General features: G+C 46.2%; 2 protein-coding genes and 1 long non-coding RNA gene across 13 annotated transcripts in view; 1 reads left to right on the top strand and 2 right to left on the bottom strand.

Moving 5' to 3' along the window:
- Positions 1–1,199: 1,199 nt before the first annotated feature.
- aldh3b1 (aldehyde dehydrogenase 3 family, member B1) lies at positions 1,200–15,738 on the bottom strand. Of its 6 annotated transcripts, XM_064315760.1 has the most exons (11): positions 15,720–15,738; positions 8,964–9,024; positions 6,908–7,076; positions 6,202–6,312; positions 5,767–5,887; positions 5,594–5,679; positions 5,240–5,321; positions 4,481–4,873; positions 4,151–4,317; positions 2,824–2,923; positions 1,200–2,277 (listed from the first exon to the last, which is right to left on the bottom strand). In XM_064315760.1, the coding sequence occupies exons 3-11, from the start codon at positions 7,067–7,069 to the stop codon at positions 2,081–2,083; spliced, it is 1,419 nt and encodes a 472-aa protein (XP_064171830.1). In that variant the 5' UTR covers positions 7,070–7,076; positions 8,964–9,024; positions 15,720–15,738; the 3' UTR covers positions 1,200–2,080. The 6 variants fall into 6 exon arrangements, with proteins under 6 accessions (XP_064171830.1, XP_064171829.1, XP_064171834.1 ...); XM_064315759.1 differs by lacking the exon at positions 15,720–15,738 and having other exon boundaries at positions 8,964–9,082; XM_064315764.1 differs by lacking the exon at positions 15,720–15,738 and having other exon boundaries at positions 8,976–8,997.
- Positions 15,094–23,679, top strand: part of LOC135243745 (nucleus accumbens-associated protein 1-like) — a 16,544-nt gene continuing 7,958 nt past the window's right edge. Inside the window, exons 1-4 of one of the 6 annotated variants that reach the window (XM_064315757.1) lie at positions 15,094–15,436; positions 21,610–22,598; positions 22,817–22,996; positions 23,407–23,512. In XM_064315757.1, the coding sequence (XP_064171827.1) occupies positions 21,635–22,598; positions 22,817–22,996; positions 23,407–23,512 (1,250 nt within the window). In that variant the 5' untranslated portion in view covers positions 15,094–15,436; positions 21,610–21,634. The other 5 variants (XM_064315753.1, XM_064315758.1, XM_064315754.1 and 2 more) reach the window with 5 other exon arrangements.
- The window catches only part of LOC135243754 (uncharacterized), a 27,459-nt gene continuing 21,662 nt past the window's right edge, over positions 17,883–23,679 (bottom strand). The window contains exon 4 of the long non-coding RNA XR_010326781.1: positions 17,883–17,968. This is a non-coding gene — a long non-coding RNA (uncharacterized LOC135243754). The remainder of the gene's footprint in view (positions 17,969–23,679) is intronic.

Here is a 23,679-nt window from a genome sequence, read left to right as displayed (position 1 = left end):
CCAAGCTGTGCCAAAATTTTGCCAGTTGATTTGTAAAAAAAATGAATGAATAATGAAATGGCCTCACAGTCGATCAGAAGAATCGCATACTGACCGTATCAGTGATGATGCATTGCTCCAGGAGTCCTATGGAGTGACATCCTATGGCATCGTTCAGCATACCCCATTGGACAGCTGCTGGTACTCACAGCCTGGCCAATGGGACACTCGCAATCTGCCAGTCCGCACTGTAGGAGGTTGTGTAGTTCTCTGGCGTGGTTTCTTGCGCTTTTAGACTACAAAAGAAAAATGTGGGAGATGACTGCATGAATTTCACAACGCTTTACATATTGTTTTCAGTGTTTCAAATGATCGTATCCACTGTGTAGAGACCATAACTTACGTTTCTCAGAGTTGATCCAGCTCAGAGCCAGATGCTTCAGCAAAGCCTTTAAAGCAGTTGTTCACCTTCTGGGGTATTTTCCTTTTGGGTAGTTTCGATGTTTGAAGGATGCTTTGGCCATTAAATCAAGTTTGAAGAACGATCAACTTTACATGGACTGGTATGGGGGTATTCAGGGTTCTCGGTCTGAAGAAATTACATCAAGCAGCTTGTGTGGTGATCTTACGCCTCCAGAGGTTGTGTGTGTGCACTACTCCATCATTCTTTAAAAATAATTAAAATTCTTATTTTCGGTTTGAACCATTTCCCATGGTGCACGTAACCTCAAGGCCACTGTACCCAAGGGCATTATAGCAGGGCTTTCCTGCATCAGCATGAGTGCTCGCATCCTTGGGAGTGAAGACCTTGCACAACATGAAAATCGAGAAGGAAAGAACCAGCACCAGTTTAAAAACTGTTAATTGTGAAAACGTTCCAGTACATAACCTCACTGCTTTTTGGAGTTACAAGGAATGCATTTCCTCCCTTTAAGGAGCGATGGCTCAATGCCCCTATACCGTAAAGCTGGCTAGCTGGAAACTTCTAGAAGTATGAAAAACATTTACTGCACGTAAAATCTGTCTGGGTAAATCGAAAACAAAGACTGAGAAAGAACCACAGAAGGTTGGTCTAGGTCTGGCACTGCTTACCAGGGAAAAAACAAGGTGCAAAACAAACGAGACCGAAGACCAAGAGAAACTTCCCACAACAGTAATCTGCTGTGCGACAAGGGGCCTGGGAACACAAGTGTGTGGAAAGCATGCAGTATACACCAACGTATTGATCAATAGTGTTTTATTAGTTAAAATTCAGTTTTTATTTACAACAGACAAAATATAAAGATCACAAAAACACGACTGGAGTTAGCTGGCTCCCAACGAGTTGTCAGGTGTATACACATCACATGAAGCGATGTTCACTGGATCTGTACAAACCTGCTGCTCATACCACTTCACTCCGACATATTGACTGGGGGATTTGTAGTTCAAACTTGTGAACTACTACTGGCATTGCCAATATTACAACCACCAACACTGCACCACACAGCATTTTCACACACAATATTAAAGTTCAAAGCACTTGTTTCTTCATGAATAAACACCAGTTTCAATATTTTCTTGGTGGCACACAAGATAAACTAGCGTAACAATCTTCCACTACAGAGACATCAAAAAAGAAAACCTCACTGGTAAACCCCTCACATTACAGGCAAGTTATCTTCCTCACCCACCCTTCACCCTAACACTTCAGTGTGCAGCCAACCCTATGCGAGGGCCAATCAGAGGCGAGCGCAGAGCAGTGAAGCCCAGCCCTTCAGTGGAGACAGACTGAATGGACAGACTGAAGAGGTCTTCAATCCAAGCATTCAGGGGCATAAAGAATATGGAGTTGGTTGGGCGACCCATTGCTCACACACAAAGAAGTAGGAAATTGTTAAATCATTTGGCAGTTGCATTATGTCCCACTTCCCAAAGGAAAGAAGAAAAAAAACCCCAAACTTGTATATGTAAGCACAATTTAACCCTTTAGGATTAGCTGGGAAATTCAGGCTGTGGTGAGCGAGAGCACGTGGCCTAACACCACATCAGCCAGAGAAATAAGGAAATTAAACGTAGCAGTAGGGACTGGGACTGATGGGATATGGGGGGGGGGGCGAAATCACATGACTGCACACCCCCATCCTTTCTTCTTCACGGTGGTGGCCCAGCGCAGCCAGCCCAGGCTGCTCTCCTGGTAGGGGGGGTAGCGGAGCACGTTGATGGGCTCCAGTACCCAGCTCCGCATCATGCAACCCCGCCTGTGGCTGAACGTCTCGAACCCCCAGTGCCCGTGGTAGCTGCCCATCCCGCTGGCCCCTGGGACCGAGGGGGAGAGACAGAGAGCGAAGGAAGGAGAGATGGAAGACAGTAATCGGCGAGCATTCTCTACATGTACAGACCTGAGTACGAGTCATCATAACACGAGAAACATTTCGAAACGTTGACAAAATCCAAGTGGACCTGGGATATATGGCTCAGCTTGGGTAACCCACACCCAAATAATGCTGAATAGAGAGGGATTGAACAGGCTGGGAGGTTCATAGCTGCAAGTTGTTTTTCCAGTCCTGCCAAGTGTGGCCAAGGATATCACTGTGAGTGTTAGCCAGTACTGGAACCAACAAGCCTTACTGTTCCATCAGCAGAACTTCTGTTCAAATGGAATTCCTTAGCTGGGCCCGGGGAAGATAAGGAGGCGTGGCTAGAGAACCTGCCACCTGTGACATTACAGCACAACAAAAATGTGGCCACTCCTCACTTGCTATATTGTGATATATAAAACACGAGATAGACCCAGGCACGCACACACCCAACCATACGCACACGCACGCACGAGCACACGTGCGCACACACACACACACTCACCCACTCCGCCGAAGGGCAGGCTCTGCAGCGTCATGTGGACTATGCCATCATTTGAGCAGAAACCGCCGCTGCTGGTCTGCTCCAAAACAGTGGTAACCACCTGAAAGCAAAAAAAACAACATTGCGCAAAATGTCACTTCATTCCCTTGCTCACTTTTTGAGCGTGAATATTTCAGATTAATGCTAACAGGCAAATGCAACTTGGTTTAGTGTAACAGGCAAATTGCATTTTCACAGTATATGCCACGATTTTCAGTTTTCACTGGCTGAGGATGAACTGGCCTGCTCAGTGATTGGCCGTTATTCAGTAACTGCCCATTTCCATGTTCTGATCACGTTGTCCCATGGGTCTGCAGCCGTGGTCCTGGAGAGCCGCAGGGCGCTGCTGCTTTTCATTATTACTTAGCGCTAGTGTGATTAATTAAAGCAGCTGATTACACCATTAGCTCACCTCCACTAGTTACACTGGTCTTAAGTTCTTGCAGCTTTTCTCAGACTGTCCAGGACTAGGGTTGTGGACCCCTAGTTAGCCACACTCAGAAGGACAGCTGTCAGCTGAGAAATGACTGAGTGTGCCAGGCATACACCAAATGTGCTCTCAGTGGGCGGAGTTTATACTAGACAGCCTCAGGTCATGCCAGAGTCACATGGGTATAAGGAACTGAACAAAAAGTATGATTACTACAGAAAACTGATACACATTATTTATCATAATTAGCATTGTCATAGGGACAGGTGCATATTGACTTGCATTCAAGCAATGAGCCAACAGGCTAGATCATGCCGAAAGTAGCCTGCAAATCACACACTTAACTTCTAAATATTTATGCGCCAAACGAGATTTGGAATTTACTTTAAGAGGAAAATAGCACTGTGTGAGGCAATACACTATCCATTATTTGTTGCAATTACAGAGTTCGGCACCCGACATCCGATCAGATATTGCTTCGCTCCTCACGCCTCACTTAGGCCCTAATGTGATTTTCACATCGATTTGCTCCATATTGGTGGTTTACTGCGTATTTTCTGCACGAACAGTACTGAATCTCCAGCGCACCCAGCAACCGGAGGGCCAGCATATCTACCATCTACATCCCCTGAAGAGGACACAAGGACCGGCCAGTCGGCCAGTCATTCTGCCTTCACCCAATAGCTTGTGCGACACATTATAATTTACGGTGCTTTTTATGAATCAATGAAATGCAACATGACAATGAAGAAATGAAGTCAAAAGAATGTTTTTAGATGAAATTAAGAAAAATATAAAAATAAAATGGCAGAATGCAGCAGATGCTACTGCTCCAGTGTGGGAGGGGAGCGTACTTGCCTTTGAATCATCAGAAAAGACATACAGGGCCAGTGGCTTCTCTCTGCGGTTCACGAAATCGATCCCTTCTTCCAGGGTCTCGATGGTGAGTATTGGCATAATGGGGCCGAAGATCTCCTCGTCCATGAGCACATCGCTCTCCTGGACATCCACCAGCACCGTAGGGGCTGCCGAAAAAACCAGAGGAGACTCGTACAGGACAACTGCCCCCAGGACCCTCATACCACACCAACCGTCCCCACATCCCGCCCGCCAAAGTCTGACTTCAGGCTGTCCCATTTATTTTCCAGAAGGCAGACGTTCTGAGCACAAACGCAAAATGCTGCTCACCGATGTATCTGTCCTGCTGGTCGCTCTCCCCCCCCATCACCACCTTCCCGGCCGACTTGCGCAGCATTTCGGTCAGCCGGTTCCAGTGCCTGTCCGTGACTATGCGGGCCATGTCCGGACACTTCTGGGGCTCGGAAGTGTAGAAGCTCTTCAGGGTGTCCCGGATGGCCGGGATGAGGTCGTCCCGCATCTGTGGGGTGCAGAGGACGTAGTCGGGGGCCACGCAGCTCTGTCCCGCGTTGAAGAATTTGGCCCAGACCAGCCTCTTGGCGGCAGCCTTGATGTCCAGGTTTCCGTAGATGAGGCAGGGGCACTTCCCCCCCAGCTCCAGGGTGACCGGGGTCAGGTGCACCGCTGCTGCCTGCAGGATGCTACGAGCCACGGGCTGAGATCCTGAGAGGGACGTTAGAGGGAGACAGAGAAGGGAGAGAGGGGGAGACAGAAGGGGGAGAGGAGGGAGAGAGAGAGAGGCAGGTGGAGGGGGAGAGTGGAGGGAGGGAGAACAAAAGGAAGACATACAGACATAGTAAAGGAGGGAGAAGAGGGAAGGGTGAGGAAAAGAAGGGACAGGAGAAGGAAGAGAGGAAGAATGGGGAGAGACAGGAGGGAAGGAGGTGGGGAGGAGGAAGATGGGAGAGCAGGAAAACAAGAGGAAAACATTACTCAAAATGAACAATCTGTTAACACACGTGGAACCTGCATCCTCAGAAGCAGCTGGAGGACAGCTGGGGTTAAAGTGGACCCTCACACAGCACACACCCGTGTAGAAGATGTGATCGAATCGATTCTCCAGCAGCTTCTTCGTCTCTTCAGCTCCCCCGCACACCACCGCGTAGCACTCCTGCAACAGCACACAGCCGCCGTTACCTCAGGCCTCAACTGCCATCAGGGTTAAAGGTCAGGTCACATACTGGTCACACACAGGCAGCGGTGAAGAAACAGGTGTTCAGTGACACATACCAGAGCCAAATGCCAAATGACAGAATGCAGAGCACGCATGCACTGGCACACACGTACGTGCATGTACGCACACGCACACGCACACGCACACGCACACGCACACGCACACGCACACGCACACGCACACGCACACGCACACGCACACGCACACACCTGAGACAGGTACTTTGGGATGAGCTCGGCCAGGAGCTTCTCTGTTGCCTGGCTGATTTCGGAAGGCTTGAGAAGGGCACAGTTTCCTGGTCAACGACAGCGCAGCGGGTTGAAATCATGCAGTCGTTAATTCAGGCAGTCTCACAAAATGGCGGACACACGCAAATGCTTACCAGCAGCTATCGCCCCAACCAGGGGTGACAAGGTGACTTGGACAGGGTAATTCCATGCCCCGATGATCAAAACCACACCCAGGGGCTCTCTCCGAATAAAACAATCATCCATCTTTGTGGCCTGACAAAGAAAGAGGTACAGGAGGGAAGTCACTCTGGGGAAATGCCTTCTGTACAAAACAGCACACAGTGATGCATACCGAGATCTTTTTTTTTTAACAGTGGCAGTGCATTAGCATCACAAGTCATCAGGCTTGGAATGTCTCCAGAATAGTCAGATGATATTGAGTAACGTCCTTGACGGAGCAGTTTGGGCAGTTTGTGTGTGTGTGTGTGTGTGTGTGTGTGTGTGTGTGTGTGTGTGTGTGTTCTGAAAACCTGTAGTAAAACTTAAGGAAAAAAACTCAATTCGTAGAGAATGCAGAGACGCCTTACCAGGTTTTTTGACACGTATTCGGGCTGCATCCAGGTGTGCAGGTTATTTATGGCAAAGCAGATCTCATTTGTCACCATTTCAATATCAGACAGCACAGCCTCAAACTTCGGCTAAGGGAGAACAATGAAGGGGTGGGGGGGGGGGGAGCAGTCACAGAGATTAAAAAAACAAATATTAAATATTAAGGGAAGTGTTTGGATATGCCACAATTTAAAAACATGCCAGACATTTCCCCCCAGAAATGTTAAGTAATGCAACGCTGAATGAGAAGTGTGAAAAAAGAAGGATGGAAATTGCAGAGTGAACAGTAAACATCAGAACTTCTGCAGCCCACGTCTAGGATGTAGTGCATGTCTGGAGCGGAGCGGAGTGGCGTGGGGCAGGGCAGGCTGGAGCAGGGCAGGCTGGTGTGGAGCAGACAGGGCAGGGCAGGGCAGGCTGGAGCGGGGCAGGGCAGGACAGGGCAGGGGCAGGGCAGGGCAGGGCAGCCTGGAGAAGGACAGGGCAGGGCAGGCTGGAGCGGGGCAGGGCAGGACAGGGCAGGGCAGGCTAGAGCGGGGCAGGGCAGGCCAGGCAGGGGCAGGGCAGCCTGGAGAAGGACAGGGCAGGGCAGGCTGGAGCGGGGCAGGGTAGGGCAGGCTGGAGTGGAGCAGGACAGGGCAGGGCAGGCTGGAGCAGGGCAGGACAGGGCGGCGCGGTGCCTACCTTGTTGAGGTCCTGGTGCAGCGCGGCCAGGATCTGATCCTCGTTCTCTGTCATGAGCTTCAGGAGCGCATCCAGCTGTGCCAGGCGAAACTGCTCCGGGAGGGGGACCCCCGAGCGAAAGGACCTCTGCAGCCTGTCAAGGACCTCCTTCTGTTCCTCCATCCTGCACCTGGGGGAGGGGCAGAGAGGGACTGATGCAATGGTGCAATGGGGGCCCAGTCATCAAGTTACGGATATATATGATTTTAGCCCTCTCATCCGCTGATCTGAGGTCCTCAACCATTTCAACAGGAGCTGAGGAACAGCTTACAAACGTCTGTACCTTGAGAGCCGACCATCCACTACAGTGATGATTTTATTTTGCGCCCCCGCCCCCCCCCAAAAAAAGAAGCAATAGTGTGTAAAAATTACAGATGAACTTGGTTATGCAGCAGGTTATGCAGCAAAAGCAATACTGCCTCATCACTTTTACAATTACAAATAAACATAATATACCGGTGAGATGAAAGGAACACTAGGTGTTCATGCGCATAAGGTAACATGCGTTCTAATCATTCTAATAACACGGTTTTCTTTGAACAGAACAAAAACAGGGAAAGGAGGGGAAAACCCACAGCTAATATTTTAGAAAAAATTGAGTTTAACTGGGCTTTACTTCACCAAAAATTCCACTCTTCAAGAAATGGATAAAAATATCATGAAATTCCTGGCTTCCATGCCATATTGCACCCTGTTACTGCGGTAAGTTGAATAGTGCGCGTGTTTTGTCTGCCCATCAGCTGTTATTTATACCGACTTGCCGAAGAAAACGGAATTTTAAGCCGCGTTTCCACCAAAATTACCCGGAACTTTTAGTCCCAGAACTACTTTTCAAGGAACTTAGTGAACTTGCTTTTCAAGTAAAGCAAAGTGATTCAAACCTTACGTATCGAAAGGGCTTGAGTATCGCAAAAAATAAAAATGCCAAAAACCCTTCCTGCCTCAGCAGACTGTGACCAGTAATTGCGCCATTACACCAAACCCTTCTTTTAAACAGAAAACAGCATAATCACGAACAGGTGAACACCCACGTAATTTCTCAGGTAGGCAATTAGTAAACGGTTTACAAAGAATTACGTTAACAGCCTTGCCGCCGACTTGCTATGATTTCACATAACATTTGAAATCATCAAGGCAAGGAATGTTGGGAGAATGGCATAAGAAATTTGTGAAAGGCAATGCTTGATCTTAAAATAATAATAAATAAACCAAATTCCAGGCAACGTTCCTGACTGATTACACGGTATAAAATGTTATGGTCACCATCGCTGAAAATGGAAAAGGTCTTGAGGTTATTGTGTCAGTGGCGGTCACCTATACGCCTATAATTAGCAAACGGCGGTCCTGTTTCACAGAAAAAAACGAATAACTATCAAATGTGAATCGTTACTTATGGTCCGGGGTTCAAAGCACAAAAAACCTGCAAAGGTTTTTGCGGGTGTAACGTCGCAATTAATACCGAATATTATATACAGCTTAACGAGCAGCAAAAAAGGCACAGCAGAATGTGATTTTTCATGACTTCTTTGAAACGAATGGAAAATAACGTCCCACGAAAAGTTTGTCTAAAGGCAAATTAATTACAGCAAACACACAGCCAATGGATCAACTCACAGGATTTTCTTAACGTGAGGCTACACGTTAAAAAAATACGTATAGCTAGCGAGCCAGACCAATGCGCTGTCGCTTTTTGCACTGTCTAATTAAAGCTTTGAGTCGCATTGAAAAAGAGGGAACTAAATGAATCAGATGCAGCAGTTGACTATTCGCTAACATTTATCCGCATCGTCAGTTTAAAAAATATATCTGAGCCGCGTTTATACGGACATCTCTCATGGAATCCGAAAATCTTCTGGTACAATGTTGCAATGGACACACGTCCCATTTTAAGTTCAGGTAAAGTTTCTTTAAGTTGTCTGACGTCGGTATGACATTTGCAAAGCGTTTTAATTCACTTGGTGTCAATGTTTGTTTGTTTAAGAGCGCCGATATTTTTACGCCGATTTCAATATCTTACCTCGTCACGCACCGAAATAAATGGCTGCTTCCCCGTTCCGGACGTTTTCAATTGTGGTCACCTGCATTTGGAAACAGGAAGAAAAAGTATTTCCGGGTGCAGGCGTTGTTTCACTGCACACACGTGCGTTACAACAGAAATCAACTGAGCAGTTGCACATTACACAGTACGTTCAGATGAATGAAATAGAAGACTTGTCCATCTTGGACATAAATATTTCAAATGCTGTCATTCGGGTGAAATAAAATATGGTAAACTGCAAGAGATGTGTAACGTCAGCTTTATAATACATATTGTATACGCCATATCATGTTTTTAAACAAAGAGAGGAAGAACTGTTTAATATTTATCGCAAATCCATAACATTCTGTCTTGGGTCCCTTTCTACAATTTCAAAAAATGTATGGGGGGAAGGGGAAATCGCACCTGTGGTCTCACATAGGCCTACATGAATATATAAAGAATGCAGATATGGTGAATAGGTTTATTTGTTCTTTGACCAAACATTAGAATGGGCAAGATGCGTGAACTCAGTGACTTTGACCATGGTATGATTGTTGGTGCCAGACATGGTGGTTTTAGCATCTCAGAAACAGCTTACCTCTTAGGATTTTCACACAGTACCGTCTCTAAAGTTTACAGAGAATGGAGTGACAAACAACAACAACAAAAAAAACATCCAGTGCATGGCAGTTCTGTGGGCCAAAACCTTTTTAATGAGAGGAGTCAGAGGAGAATGGGCAGACCTGTTCAAGTTAACAGAAAGGACACACACGCTCAAATAATAGCTGTTTACAACAGTGGTGTACAGAAGGGCATCTCTGAATGCACAAGGCAAGACACCTTGAAGCAGATGGGTAACAGCAGCAGAAAAACATGCTGGGCTTCATTTCTGTTGACTAAGACCAGTAAGAAGAGAAGGCATGTGATCACCAAAACTGGACGACCAAAGAATGGAAAAATGGCTGCAGGTCTGACTGATCCATTGCTGCAACATGCATATAGTAAGGTCAGAATTTGGCGTAAGCAGCAGTAATCCATGAACCAATCCATGAGTCAGTATGGACTAATATCCCTAGGGAATGTTTCCAGCACCTTGTTGAATCCAAGCCATGAAGATACTTTTGAACATGTAGTGTATGTGGACACCTGACATCCAACATCTCATCCAAAATTATCGGCATTAATATGGCGTTGGTCCACCCTTGCTGCTATAACAACCTCCACGCTTATGGGAAGGCTTATGTTATAAATGTTGGAGAATTGCTGCAGGGATTTGCTTCCTTCCAGCCCAAAGAGCATTAGTGAGGTCAGGCACTGATTGGGCAATTAGGCCTGGCTTGCAGTTGGTCTTCCGATCGATCCCAAAGGTGTTTGATGGGGTTGAGGTCAGGGCTCTGTGCAGGCCAGTCAAGTTCTCCCACACCGTTCTCGACAAAACCATTTTTATATCGACCTTGCTGCATGCCAGGGAGCATTGTCATGCTGAAACAGACAAGGGCCTTCCCCAAACTGCTGGAAACTCTGAAACTGTGAAAACCAGCCCCAGACCAGGGGGTGTCCGGGTACTATTGGTCATATAGTGTAGGTGTATTTATTCATATGCAAATATGAGTGTAGCCATGGAATTCTTCATCTACAGTGCAGTCTGTGGGTATTTGTGACACAATGTTTGTTCTTTTGCCTGAGTACTCCAGCACACTGGGTCTGAGATGAAACCATGAATAGGAGGTTAAAGTGCAAACTGTCAGCTTTAATTTTGGCATTTGCATCCATATCAGGTGAACCATATAGGAATTGCAGGCATTTATATACATATCCCCCTCTTTTAGCAGACCAAAAGCACCATATTTATGCACACGTCTATATGCATTTATTCATGTATGGATGTATGTTCAGATTGTGGCAAAAAGAAGAGCAGCAGCGGGTGAGGGACAGTTGAAAGCAAGGGTCCCCACACTGCTGCGGCAACAACATACAGTATGTGTTTGTGAGGGACAGCGGAAGGTCAAACCCAAAAAAAGAAAGCCTGTGAGAGGGGATGTTCTCCCACTCACCCCAGCCCTTCCACATATTAACCCTTTAAGTTGTAAGATCACAGATATGTGATAACAATGTTCTTAACGGAACAGTATAATCCTGATCAATCACTACTGGCAACTGAATACAATGGGAGTTCTAGAACTGTGACTTAGGTTCGAAACCCCCCCTTATATTTTTACACAGTTTTAGAGGATATTCACATAATCCTAAAAACCTCTGGTTTATAACACTTGGGTGACAATGGCCCAGTAGATATTAAGCAGGAAAAAATGTGCTTGGCAGTGATCGATGACTTTAATGAGGATTATTTTCACATTCCCTGCATTACCCAACTCACTAGGAGACCCTGAAAGCCCAGGTATTCAACTGCTTCAGCTCAAAAGAAGCAAATTTAGGGACAGGCTTTGTGCATTTATGTATGTATGCATGCATGTACATTATGTATGCATTTATTCATCTATTACATTCATGAATGCATTTATTCATATATTTATGCATTTATTCATGTATGTATGTATGCATGTTGGTGTTCATGCCTGCATGTATGTCTGATTATGTATGCATTTATGTATAAATGCATATATGCACACATGTATGCATGTATGAATGCAAACTCGTGCATTAAATTCCACAGTGCGGGCCAGTGCTCCGGTAGATGCGTCTTGCCATGCCTGCGAAGCACGTGAACTGAAATGGGAGAACGCTGGAGCAGCTGCGATGGAGTGACGGAAGAGTCCAGAGAGAGCAGATACCGAGGACATCGCAAATGCGTTTGTAAGGCAGCCGATCAGCAAGAACCCTCGTAATTTTCCTTTTGTCCATTATCAGGCTCTGGTCCTTTTGCCGGTGCTACATCATCTCTTCCATTTCTCCAAATTTTCCTCTACATTCCATTTCGCGCATCCGATGTCCTCTAAACCCGTGTCTTTTTCCTCTGGCTCCTTGGTTAAGACTTAATTCCTCGCGCCGTTAGGCATCAGCGCCCGACACTTTCTTTTAAAAGTAATCGTGACAACACACCTGAAGACCATCAATGGAAGCGCGCAATCTCCGAAATACCTGCCGCTAAGGTAAGGACAAGATTCAGTTCACATTTTATTTTCCACCTTTAAGTTTGACTGTGTATTTGATTATGGCGAAAGAACGCAGAGAATCGCATTAGAGACGGGTAAAATAACAATCTTACATGTAGGTGCGACAAACTCGACGGGTCAACATGCGAGAAGTGCATCAACAAGAATGTACAAACGAAACAACTTTAAATGTACATAGTAATCACTAGAGGGTACGTTTAAAATCATTCGTAAAATTAAACAGCACACAAATATGGGCATTTACAATCAAATTTATCTTAGGAAAGATATGGCTGTAAGCTTTGAGAAAATAATTTTGAAAACCATCAGTAATGTATTTTCTAAAAAACCTCTTCATTTTATTAAGTACTTAATTTTATTAAGTATTAGTACTTTCTGCCAATTTGTAAAATAAATAAATAAATAAATAATTCACACTGCGCCACCGGAAAGGAAGGCAAAGCTTTTAGTAAAAAAGAAATACAACATAATTTTTAAAGAAAGTGTTTAAATCACATGTAAAACAAAAGGACATTTTTGAGCTGTAATACTCTTGTAAAAGAAGGGAGAAAAGAAAAACGATTAAATAGACTTCTTTGATGTTAAATAATCCAGATTTGTTAAAAAAAATGGATTAAAACAGTTAGAGTGCTTACATTCTCTCGTTCAGCCAAATTAGGCCGATCTCCAGCAGTCATCTCAAGCTGATGGATAAATTCCTGACAACATTTCCCACTAAAATTACTTACACTCAATTTTGACATATGTTAGCTATTACATTACAGCCTACATTACTTATCCCCAGCCACTACATCTCCATTACATTACTCATCCCTAACCATTACATTTCTGTTCCACTACTATTCCCAACCATTAGGCGTAAGTCTCCATTACATGACAATACGCATTCCCAACCATTACATCTCAATTACATGACATCACTAATCCGCAACGATTACATCCCCTTAAAATACTCATCCACAACGATTACACCTGCATTCCACGACTCATCCCCAACCATTACATCTCCATTATACACCCCTAATAATTACATCTCTATTACATGACATCACTCATCCCCAACAATTACGTCTCCATTGCATTACTAATCTCCCACCGTAACATCTCCATCATCACTGCTCATTACCAACCATTACATCTCATTATATTTTCTGACTCATCCTCCACCATTACCTCTCCACTGCATTCCTCGTTCCCAACCATTGCATCTCCATTACGTCGCATTACTCAGCCCCAATCATTACATTTCCATTAATTACTTATCCCTAATCATTCTCTTGTTCATCATTCTCCTTCTGTTGTTTGGATCGTGTTTACCCAGCTCTGTTTAAGTGCTTTGCTGAAATGGCGCACCTGCATTTCTCTTGCTGGCAACAGCTGGAAGCCCAGGGGTGCTTGGCCTGTCATGGGGAGGGGCTAATGCACTGGTAACCGAGGGACGCTGGATGAACTCGAGCCCAAGGGCCTGCCCTGGACGGCTGTGCTCAGCCGTCAGTCCTTGCCCCTGGGTGGTGGAACGAGCTGCGCCCACGGTGGGCAGAACGGCAGAGACGGCGGCCATCTTCCCACACGCACTGAAGACCCACTGCTTTAGACCGCACCTTGGGGCTCCTGTTCCGATCAGTTTGCTGGCGAGTGTGCAGTTTTTGCAACTTGCTGTTTCTTGATATTACGCGATCCAAGATTTTTTTTACCGCACTTCAACCCCAGAGGTTTGCACTGGCATTTGCATCGCAAGTCACTCTGGACAAGTAATGACGTAACCCCGCCTCTGGTGGGATACAGCCTATAGTGTCCCACTCCCAGTTGACTCCATAGTGATCCAATGAACCAGCTCATGCTTGTCTCTGCAATATCTAGGCAACTGGGCTGCCCAGTCTGGGCTCACAGACGGTCATGAGCCACTTAGTAGCTGGTCTTGAAGGGAAGAAGTGATTTTTCTCCTCTCCTATGAACAATTCCTGTCGGGCACTTTTTATCTTCCATTTCGGATTAGGTTCCATCTATAAATGCCTAACTGACTATCCCCTCAGCGCAGAATGCTCTTCCAATTTGAGAAGCAGCCGAATACCTTCAGACTCCTTTTCCGTTCCCTTTGCCTTATGCCGATTGAGCCGCACGGATGTTCTGTCGGAGGAGAACAGAACGCGTGTAGCAGCAAAGGCAGGCTCCAGGGACTTCCTCGACGAGGGCAGGAGTCTTTGGCACAATGGCGGCCTGCACTTCTGCAAGGAGGTTTATAAGGCAACGCATAAAGCCTCCTTGGTTTATTGTTTCGGGTCCACCACATTTCAGATGAAACTGCAGCTGTACTGTTTACAGATGATTAGACATTCAGTGCATAGCAGTGGCTGGTGACCCATGGTCTGGCATGCCAGATAGGTCTTTTTTTGTTGTTATCTTTGTTTTATCTCTCAATTATACATACGGAGTCTGAAAAATGAAAAGTCAAGCACCCCCAGGCACCTCAACTCATTGAACCAAACAGCTGATCTAATTATTTAATTAGAAGTTCAAATGGAACACAACCCAAATTACTGGCAGTCCAGGACCTGGGCTCGCCATTTCTCTGTATCAGACCTGACCAGCTCTGCACAATGAAGACATGCACACTCACCACCAGGCTTGGAGAGTTTTGCACCTGGCTGTTCACTTGAGCATCATTTCACCTTTAAATGCCCCCACAAAAACAATTTCATTCACCTGTTATCATAATTGTTGCCAAAGTCAAGTGCTTCCTGATAAGTTAAAATTCAGCAGTGACATTTGAAATGCATGGAAAGACAACCACTAATATATATATTTATTAACTACATGACTAAATACTAATATTATTACTTTTACAAATATGCAACATAAGGACTAGTGAGCCAATGTGACGTCATCCATCCAGTCCCTGCATTTGCCTAAAAGGACCAATAGATGCCACCGTTTCTCTTTTCTAGTGACTTTGCAAATCTGTACAGCATACCCGCTTGTCAGCGACAAGAAGTTCAACATTTCATTTGGGAACTTGAAATGATCCTTTGGGTTTAAAGAAATGGTGAAAGGCCGACCTTCCTTACCATCTCTTTGATCAAGACTTACAAAGTCTGTGGTAGCTAGCCAACTCGATGTGAATGCAGGCTCAAAGGATTTCGAGAGACACACTTAGTAAAAACCGTAAAAACTCGGCAAGTCTTACATCCGAGATGGGCACATGCTAAGAAATAAGGCTGTTGGCTGTTCGTACATTCGAATTGGCGTATTGTACATAAGGGCATGTGAATGGGGAGCGATCTTTACTGAAGCCACCAAGCTAAGACTGGCTAGTCTAAGCAGTAGCTACGAAAGAAGGTAATGTTCAACTTCGTATTTTTCCGATAAAGAAAAGTGAACAAAGGAGATTGTTTGCTAGCTAACGTCACAAAATGGATACTTCTGTCAGCTACCACGCATTCCTACTTGCGTACAAACAACGTCCATGCACCTTTTAATCAACCAATAATCAAATATCTTATACATGCCATATTTATCTGACTGTCTGTTTCACCTAATTGTCCACATGTATAAATAAATTATAAATCTTAAATATTTAACTTTGCTTGTGGCGACTGTTTTGGTATTTGTTGCATTTTACCTCTCGTTCGAATTTTCCTCCTGCTGTTTAGATATGCCTCCGCTGCAACTACGGAAGCCTGCTAGTAAGCTGCTACGGCCTTTTTTCAAAACGCGACTGTAGATCAGTATTACGCTGGGGTAATGTAAGGACACGACTGGGACGGGGTCAGTCATACTATCTACTGCGTGCATGGGGGAAAACATTTCTAAAACCCGTTCAAGTTCTATTGTTTTTTTGAAGTCCTATATATTCTTTGGTTTTTGTTGCATGTTATTAATTGTTCCAATCAACTAGCCTATATAAATTATTATTATTATTATTATTATTATTTTTATTATTATGTTACTGATTCCTATATCCAGAATATATCAAGAAATTACAATACAACAGCCCACAATGGTAATTCAACATTCAGTTTTACTGCAATCGATCTAGGATCTACCAACTGTGAAGTCAATAAACAACAAAATAATCATAATAATGGCGCAAAGTTCATTGAATGCAAAATGTCAGGATTAATCTGATCCCATCTTAAGACCAGAGAAGGCTATGTGGGGCCACATATGATCAGCTTTGTTGCATAATTTTTTGAAGGTCTGTTACATTTGCATTAAAATAATTGAAAAATGTGTCCCTCCAGAAAAAGAAAACAAAAAAATTCCATTCATAGTAATGTGATTTTGTTGGAGTGCCAGGAATGCACATACAGCTGGCACACTCTCTAGATAAAATTCAAAGCACAGCCGAATCTGCCTAGGAACCTCTACAGTGGAAGGGAATCAGGAAATCATTTACAATTACAATTACATTTTAGGCATTCAACCTGACACTCTTGTCTTCAGTGACTGAGACAGCTTAATTTCACATGCAATCCTTCAACACAACTGGATATGTACCGAAGCAAGTCAGGCTACATGGCTTGCTTAAGGGTACAAAGGCAGTGCCCTATACAGAGAATCATACCTACAAACAATCTTCGAGTGGCAATCCCGGTCCCATAACCATTATGCTACGCTGCTGCTCTCGATCAGCCAACTGCGCAGTGACAGAGGAACTGAGAGGAAATATTGAAAAGCCTATAAGAGGACACTTGAATAAGAGTGACAAGTCATTTGGTTCAATATGCTGGGAGATTGACTTTAATAAAAATTCAGCAGATGTAAGGAGATAACCATCCTTTAGGAAAGCCGCCCGAAGGGCTGGTTTTCCCCACTCTTGCTCCATCAGTCACAGCTTCTCTGATAGCTGTGATATTCATTTTCATTGATTTCTGTCTCCTGGGCAATTTTAAGTCTCCAATAAATAATGAACTGCACTCTGATTTTATATGTGTACTAGAGTGCATAATGGAGCACTGCATAAGAACATTCAAAAGCAATTCAGCCTTAGAATTACAAAATACCACTTAAATAATGCTCTGCTGAACATGTTTATCAGGAATCATCCTGTTCTTGCAAGAGATCAATGTGTCTCTCATAGGAGTTCATGGTGTAACATTTTATTCTTAATGTGAAAGAAATAACAGTAAAAGAGAAACTGAGTGAAAAATGCATGACATTATGAAACAATGATTTACTTATGAGACTATTGCACATAATTGACTGTCCCTGGTTTTAAATCAACCAAGGACAGTCTATATTTTAAAACGAACACCTTTTTATCATTCCTCGTTCAGACAAATTGACAGTTAAACAAAAGATCCAGCAGGTAAACTTGAAAGTCTGTTTATGTTGGAGGATGTTCAGGAAGTGCCATCCACTCAGCATTTCAGTGATTTTAGTAGGCTAATTTTAGGAACACTTGCTGGGCACTTAATTTGGTACAACATTGTTGCAATGTTTAAAACACGAAACGTCATTATATAATGTGAGCATTTCCTCTTCATTAATGCAGACGTTAGGCTACTATACATATATATTCTGCGCGCGCTGTAGGCTACCTACACCCCAAGGTGGGCTCACCTGCCGTATCAACGCTCTGGGGTAGCTAGCCTACTTTCTACATTGGTCAATCTGTCAGTCACACACAAAAAGGAGGATGGGGGCTTTGCTGTCACTGTACAAATAGCTTATACAAGGAGCAATCCGTCTCATGACATTGGCGGTGCGTCTGAGACCATACGACTGACTGACGCGTCAAAAGAGGAAGAAAGATCGTCGTGTCTGTCTGCGCGATCGGTGACTCTGCGTTCCGCATCCCCTGGGAAAGTGTTTGCCCTCGATAACTCTGCGCTCAGCGTCTCGCCTGTGCTCACAATGAATGGCTGCCTGTAGCAAGAGAGAGAGAGAGAACGCGTCCGACTCCTCCATTGAAACACTTTGCAACAGCTTACAGTGAGGGGTGAGTTTTACCCGGCCTCGCGCCGGTCAATCTGGGTCGCAGAGGACCGAGGAAAGCTGTAGGGGGGTCTGGACAGTCGGCTGCCCCATTGTGGCACATCCTTTGGTCGGAATTCGGGTCGGTTCGGCGTGCTATTTGGGGGTATTGTTTTGGGGAAGGTGTGCGATGGGGGATGGGTCCGTAGGAACGGCACCAACAAAACTTTAACCACTTCAATGGCTTCCTAGCCACTGCTGAGAGCTGGCTGCACCTCCAGCACCATCGTCAATTTAATAACTTTTTTATTTTCAGCGCTTGAAACCGATGTTATAGGCGCGCGGATTATATCTACTTCTTGCTAATTGTGGATTTGCACAAATATAATTTAAGATCCGACTGGTATGCAGCACGTTTTGGCGAGAAGTGGTTAAATTAGTGTCTTGTCTAGCGACTTGTAACCCCCCTCTTCTCTCTCGGCGCTGGTTTCGTCTGGCTCGCCCCCAGTTGCTGCATTTGTCCCGGGATGACCTGTTGATGTCTGTAACGTTAAAGATGGAGTATGAAGGGGGAGCGACACCCCCGCCCCCATCCCAAAATATTTAAATAAAAAATATTTATACGGATATATAGCTATCCGATGCACGACCCGATTTGAGATTTATATGTACCGAATACGTTTAAAACATCTGTAATAATCGACAGCTTGCTAGGTAGGTTGATCTTGATTGCTGTTGTCTGTGAGTGATAATGCGTATGAATGTATTGGGCGAACCAAATTTTTTTAGCTAGCTAGCCAGTACAGTCAGAGACATATCCAGTTTCTGTAGGCCCGAGGATGTAGCCAGCTAGCTAACAGAATCCGACATCGCAATTAATGTTGTGGCACGACGGAGCTTCAGTGGCGGATGTGGACTACAATAAGTAATTTATTTTTGTGATTTTGACAAAGATTTGTGGAGCTAAATCGGTATGATTTTTAGATTGCATTGAGGAGACACGGCATCAAAAGCGAAGAGCGAGTGATACTTTATTTTTTTGCGATCTGCTGTCGCCCCCCGGCCCGTGCCATTGGAGCGCTCCTACCGGGCAGATAGACTGGCACAAGGCGGGCACGGCTAGCCTGCCACCACGATCGCCTCCCAGCCTGTCTGCTGGCTGCTTCGACTAAACGCGGCTCAAGAGATATACTTAGCCGCTCTTAATTACTACATTTCAGGTTTGCAATTTAATTTAGTTTCAGTCCTGTATTTAAATTATAATTGGTTAGATCTGGTGCGGAAAATAGGATTGCAGTATAAACCAGTGTGTTGGCAAATACCCTTTTTGCAGGGAAACGCATTTTTAGAAAATCTACTGCGATATTATTTTTGATGAAGTAAAAAAGTTAGCAAGCTACATTGTTTAAAACGACTTTAAACGAGATGTTAGATATGCCACATTACAGTAAACACCTTGAACCAGGAAATGGCATGTCAACAGCAGGTAGAACTACATAACATATATTGAGAGACATCGCAAATGTATTGTCAGATAGTTTGGCGGAAGCTTTAGGCAGTATGTATATTTGTGTTTTTTTTTAATTTTGTCATTTTTTTGGTGTAAAGCATAACCCAACTGCATTTAAACAGGCATATATATAGTAATACATTTTCGCAAAATAATATCGAAAGTAGATGTTCGGGTCTCGCTGCCTGTTTTGAAAAATATGTCCTTTTGATATAGCTAATTGACCTCTTTTTATTGTTGGCGTGAGATGCCATTTGAGAAGCAGTTTGGTGGTGCATAAACTTAGATGACCTTCTTGCCCATTCTGGTATTCTTTTCGCCTGTGTGTCGGTGGCGAAATCCTCGGTTCTCCAGTTTTTCCTTTCCAAGAGGAAAAACTATACAGCGTCTCCTGCCTCCCCGTGTGTGTGGTTTCTCTTGAGACCTTTGTTTTCTGAAGCGCGCGAGCGTATCTAAATCACAGAATGAACGTAAATACTCCACGAGCCGATTATAATGTATATAGCACAATAACAATCGTACGGAAACAACTGCATATCTTTTGAAAATTTGTTAAAATTCACTACTCCGGGTGAATTCAAATTGAATAAAGTGAGTGTGCTTAACCTTGATCACATTAGCTGTTGTGTGTACGTGCGTACCTGCTTGCGTGTTGGTGTGATCACGTATCTGTCCTTATTCATGCATTGAACTTTGGCTAAGACAGGCATGATTGCAGTGGATGGATTTCAGTTCTGACGTTCAAGCCTCTGTTCGTTGCTTTGAAACGATCATGCACTACTGTTGTACTCATTTTATGCCAACGGGGAAAAAGTAGTTTTACTTTTGTAAATAGTTTTATATGGTTGGTTATTTATAGGCTACGTTCTAAATTCCGAACTTGGTAGGACAGGGATGCTTAACACATTCTGTTCCAAGTTGTAGCCTTCATGTATTAAAAAGCACCTGAAATCCGTTCAGCTCTTCAAGGAGACTGCAGAACACCACGTTCTTTTGGAATAAGTCGGTGCGGTTCATTAGATCGCGCTTCCGTTTTTAATTGGCCGAAGCGCGTGCTCGTGACTTTCTGCATCCAAGTCTTCATTCGGACGCACCGGTGTCGGCGCTTTCGCAGAAATTGACAAGAAACGGCATTCGTTTTAAAAGGGACTTGGTATAAACCGGCGACGAAACGGATTCCGGGCAAATGTTTTGTTTGGACGCGCTGAGTGGACGGCCATTTAAGGACCAGAGAGCTTTTACTCGGTCTCTTTGTCTGAACTTTCACGTATGCGCAGGCTTCTATTTCAGACACATTTTGTCCCCCAGATAATTTAATTTAACATTACAAATGCAAATGCATTTAAAGCGATATTCATGGGATATAGAGAGAATAGGCCCTATGCTTTTAAGTTTTGAATCTTGGTCCTGGATTTGACCAAACAATGCTTTGTTCCTCACTGTGTTAATTTTTTTACATTTTGGTCATTGTAATTTTGGATTCTGCAGTGTGTGCTTCTCTTAAAATTAGTTTCAGAAGTAATCATGCAAATGTCTTTGTTACTCGATTCATTTCCCCTCTGAAAATAAACAGGCGGCGTGCTTTCAACCCACAGAATGATTTGGTTTGAGGGTGTGTTGTGTAAACAGGCTGCTCTGTGCAGCGCGGAGGCGCTGTCCTCCTAACGTGCTTTTGGTGTGATGTGTGCGATCACCATTATAATCTCCGGGTACCTGCCAGTTTTCTGTTGCTCCTACTCATGAGAAAGTTCAGGTGAATGGATTAGGTACACTGTTACCTTCAGAATCCCTGTCTTAGGTGTGTACGTGTCTTTGTGTGCATATGTTCACACCTCCTGTTCTCAGTGCAGTTGTGTTGGTGCTATCCAGTCGGAGGAGAGTGCCGTGTTGCAGGAAAGGTAGACTGCGCTCCCACTGATCAGCAGGTTGAGCCACTCCAGGTTTTACTGGAAGCCAGGTGGTCCAGTAAGACTCGGTAGCGGCTGAAAGGTCTGTGGCTCGGTGGAGCCGCTTCTGTCTGTGCAGTTGTGCCGGGCCGGGCCTGACCTTCTTCCCCCGCCTCCTTCCTCCCCGTTGTGCGCAGATAGAGAGGTGCCGGGCGTAGCGCCATGGCTCAGACGCTGCAGATGGCCATCCCCAACTTCGGCAACAGCGTGCTGGAGTGTCTGAACGAGCAGCGGCTGCAGGGCCTGTACTGCGACGTGTCGGTGGTGGTCAAGGGCCACGCCTTCAAGGCCCACCGCGCTGTGCTGGCGGCCAGCAGCTCCTACTTCCGGGACCTCTTCAACTCGGGGAGCAAGAGCGCGGTGGTGGAGCTGCCCCCGGCCGTGCAGCCGCAGAGCTTCCAGCAGATCCTGTCCTTCTGCTACACGGGCCGGCTCAGCATGAACGTGGGCGACCAGTTCCTGCTCATGTACACGGCCGGCTTCCTGCAGATCCAGCAGATCATGGAGAAGGGCACCGAGTTCTTCCTCAAGGTCAGCTCCCCCAGCTGCGACTCGCAGGGGCTGCACGCCGAGGAGACCCCGCCCTCCGAGCCCCAGAGCCCCGTCACTCAGACCTCCGGGGGCGGGGCTGGGGGCGCGGGGGCGGCGGGAGGGGCCGCCACGGGGGCCGGCCGCCCCGCCTCCTGCCTGACCCCGCTCCCCCTGGTGTCCCGCGTCAAGATGGAGCAGCAGGAGGGCTCGTCTTACTCGGTGGTCTGCACCCCCGTGGCCAAGAGACTGTGGGAGGGGGGCAGCCGGGAGGGGGGCGGAGGCTCGGGCGGGGGAGGGGGCGGGGGCATGCGCAAGGCCGCCCGCTTCTCGCAGGAGTCGGCCAGGGGCAGCGCCATTCAGCCGCAGGGCGGGGCAGGGGGCGCCCACGGAGGCGGGGGCACCAACGGGAACAGCAACAACGCCACCTCTGAGAGCACCAGCCCCGGCAACCTGAGCGCCTACACCAGCGACTCCCCCACCTCCTTCCACGACGACGAGGAGGAGGAGGAGGTCCCCGACGACGGCACAGAGGAGCAGTACCGGCAGATCTGCAACATGTACACCATGTACAGCATGCTCAACGTGGGGGCGGCAGGTGAGGGCGGGGCCAGAGGGCTGAGAATGGGAGGGGTTTTGTGAGAGTGGGACAGTTTTGGGTTAGAGTAGGAGGGGTTGCAGTTTATGTGGGTGGGGTTACAGATGAGGCGGGAGTTGTAGGTGTGGAGGCTTGGGGGCAGCTGGTGATGCTGGGAGGGCTGAAGGTTGGGAAGGGTGAAGATGGAAGTTGATTGACAGCTCTTTCTCCGTTCGCAGCGGCCGGCGAGCGCGTGGACGCCCTGCCTGATCACATGACCTCGGACACCCGGGGGAGGATGCGCGTGCGGCAGGAACTGGCCTCGCTGCCCGCCGAGCTCATCACCCAGATCGGCAACCGCTGCCACCCTAAACTGTACGAGGAGGGAGACCCCGCGGAGAAGCTGGAGCTGGTCTCAGGTCAGCCTCACTGATTTTTTGAAAGATATGTTTAAAATATTTATTTTCACTTTTAACATTCGTACTGACTGAAACGCAGGTTCAGTACATCGTTTCGGTAGCGTTAGGGCACCGGCAGGCGGTGGCTGTGATGGACTTTTTCAGCAGACTGGGGATTTGACGTTACGCAGTGATAATTACGGTCCTGTGATTACTGGCCCGTTTTCACCAGCCCGGCCATTATCATCAGTCTGAATGCACCTCTCAATGAGGTGAAAACTGCCACCTAGTGTCCAGCCATCATCGGCTTGCAATTCATAAAGGAGTTTAACGCGGTGTGTGTGTGCGTGTGATTGTGTGCGTTTGCGTGTGCGTGTGTGTGTATGACTGTGTGTGTGTGTGTATGTGTATGTGTGTGTGCACCCCTGCAGGCACCAGCGTCTTCATCACTCGAGCCCAGCTGATGAACTGTCACGTGAGCGCAGGGACTCGACACAAAGTACTACTGAGGAGATTGTTGGCGTCTTTCTTCGACAGGTCAGTGCCATTGCCCCACCTCACTTTAATCCTGCCCCACCCACCTCCCCTGGCCTCACCCACCTCCCCTGGCCCCACCTCACTTTAATCCTGCCCCACCCACCTCCCCTGGCCCCACCCACCTCACCTGGCCCCACCCGGCCATTTTAACACGTTCTGGTGAATGC

The sequence above is a fragment of the Anguilla rostrata genome, chromosome 17, assembly GCF_018555375.3.
Source record: "Anguilla rostrata isolate EN2019 chromosome 17, ASM1855537v3, whole genome shotgun sequence".
NCBI classification, from domain to species: domain Eukaryota; kingdom Metazoa; phylum Chordata; class Actinopteri; order Anguilliformes; family Anguillidae; genus Anguilla; species Anguilla rostrata.
Note: the sequence above shows the minus strand (reverse complement) of the source record. Positions and strands in the feature narration are given on the sequence as shown.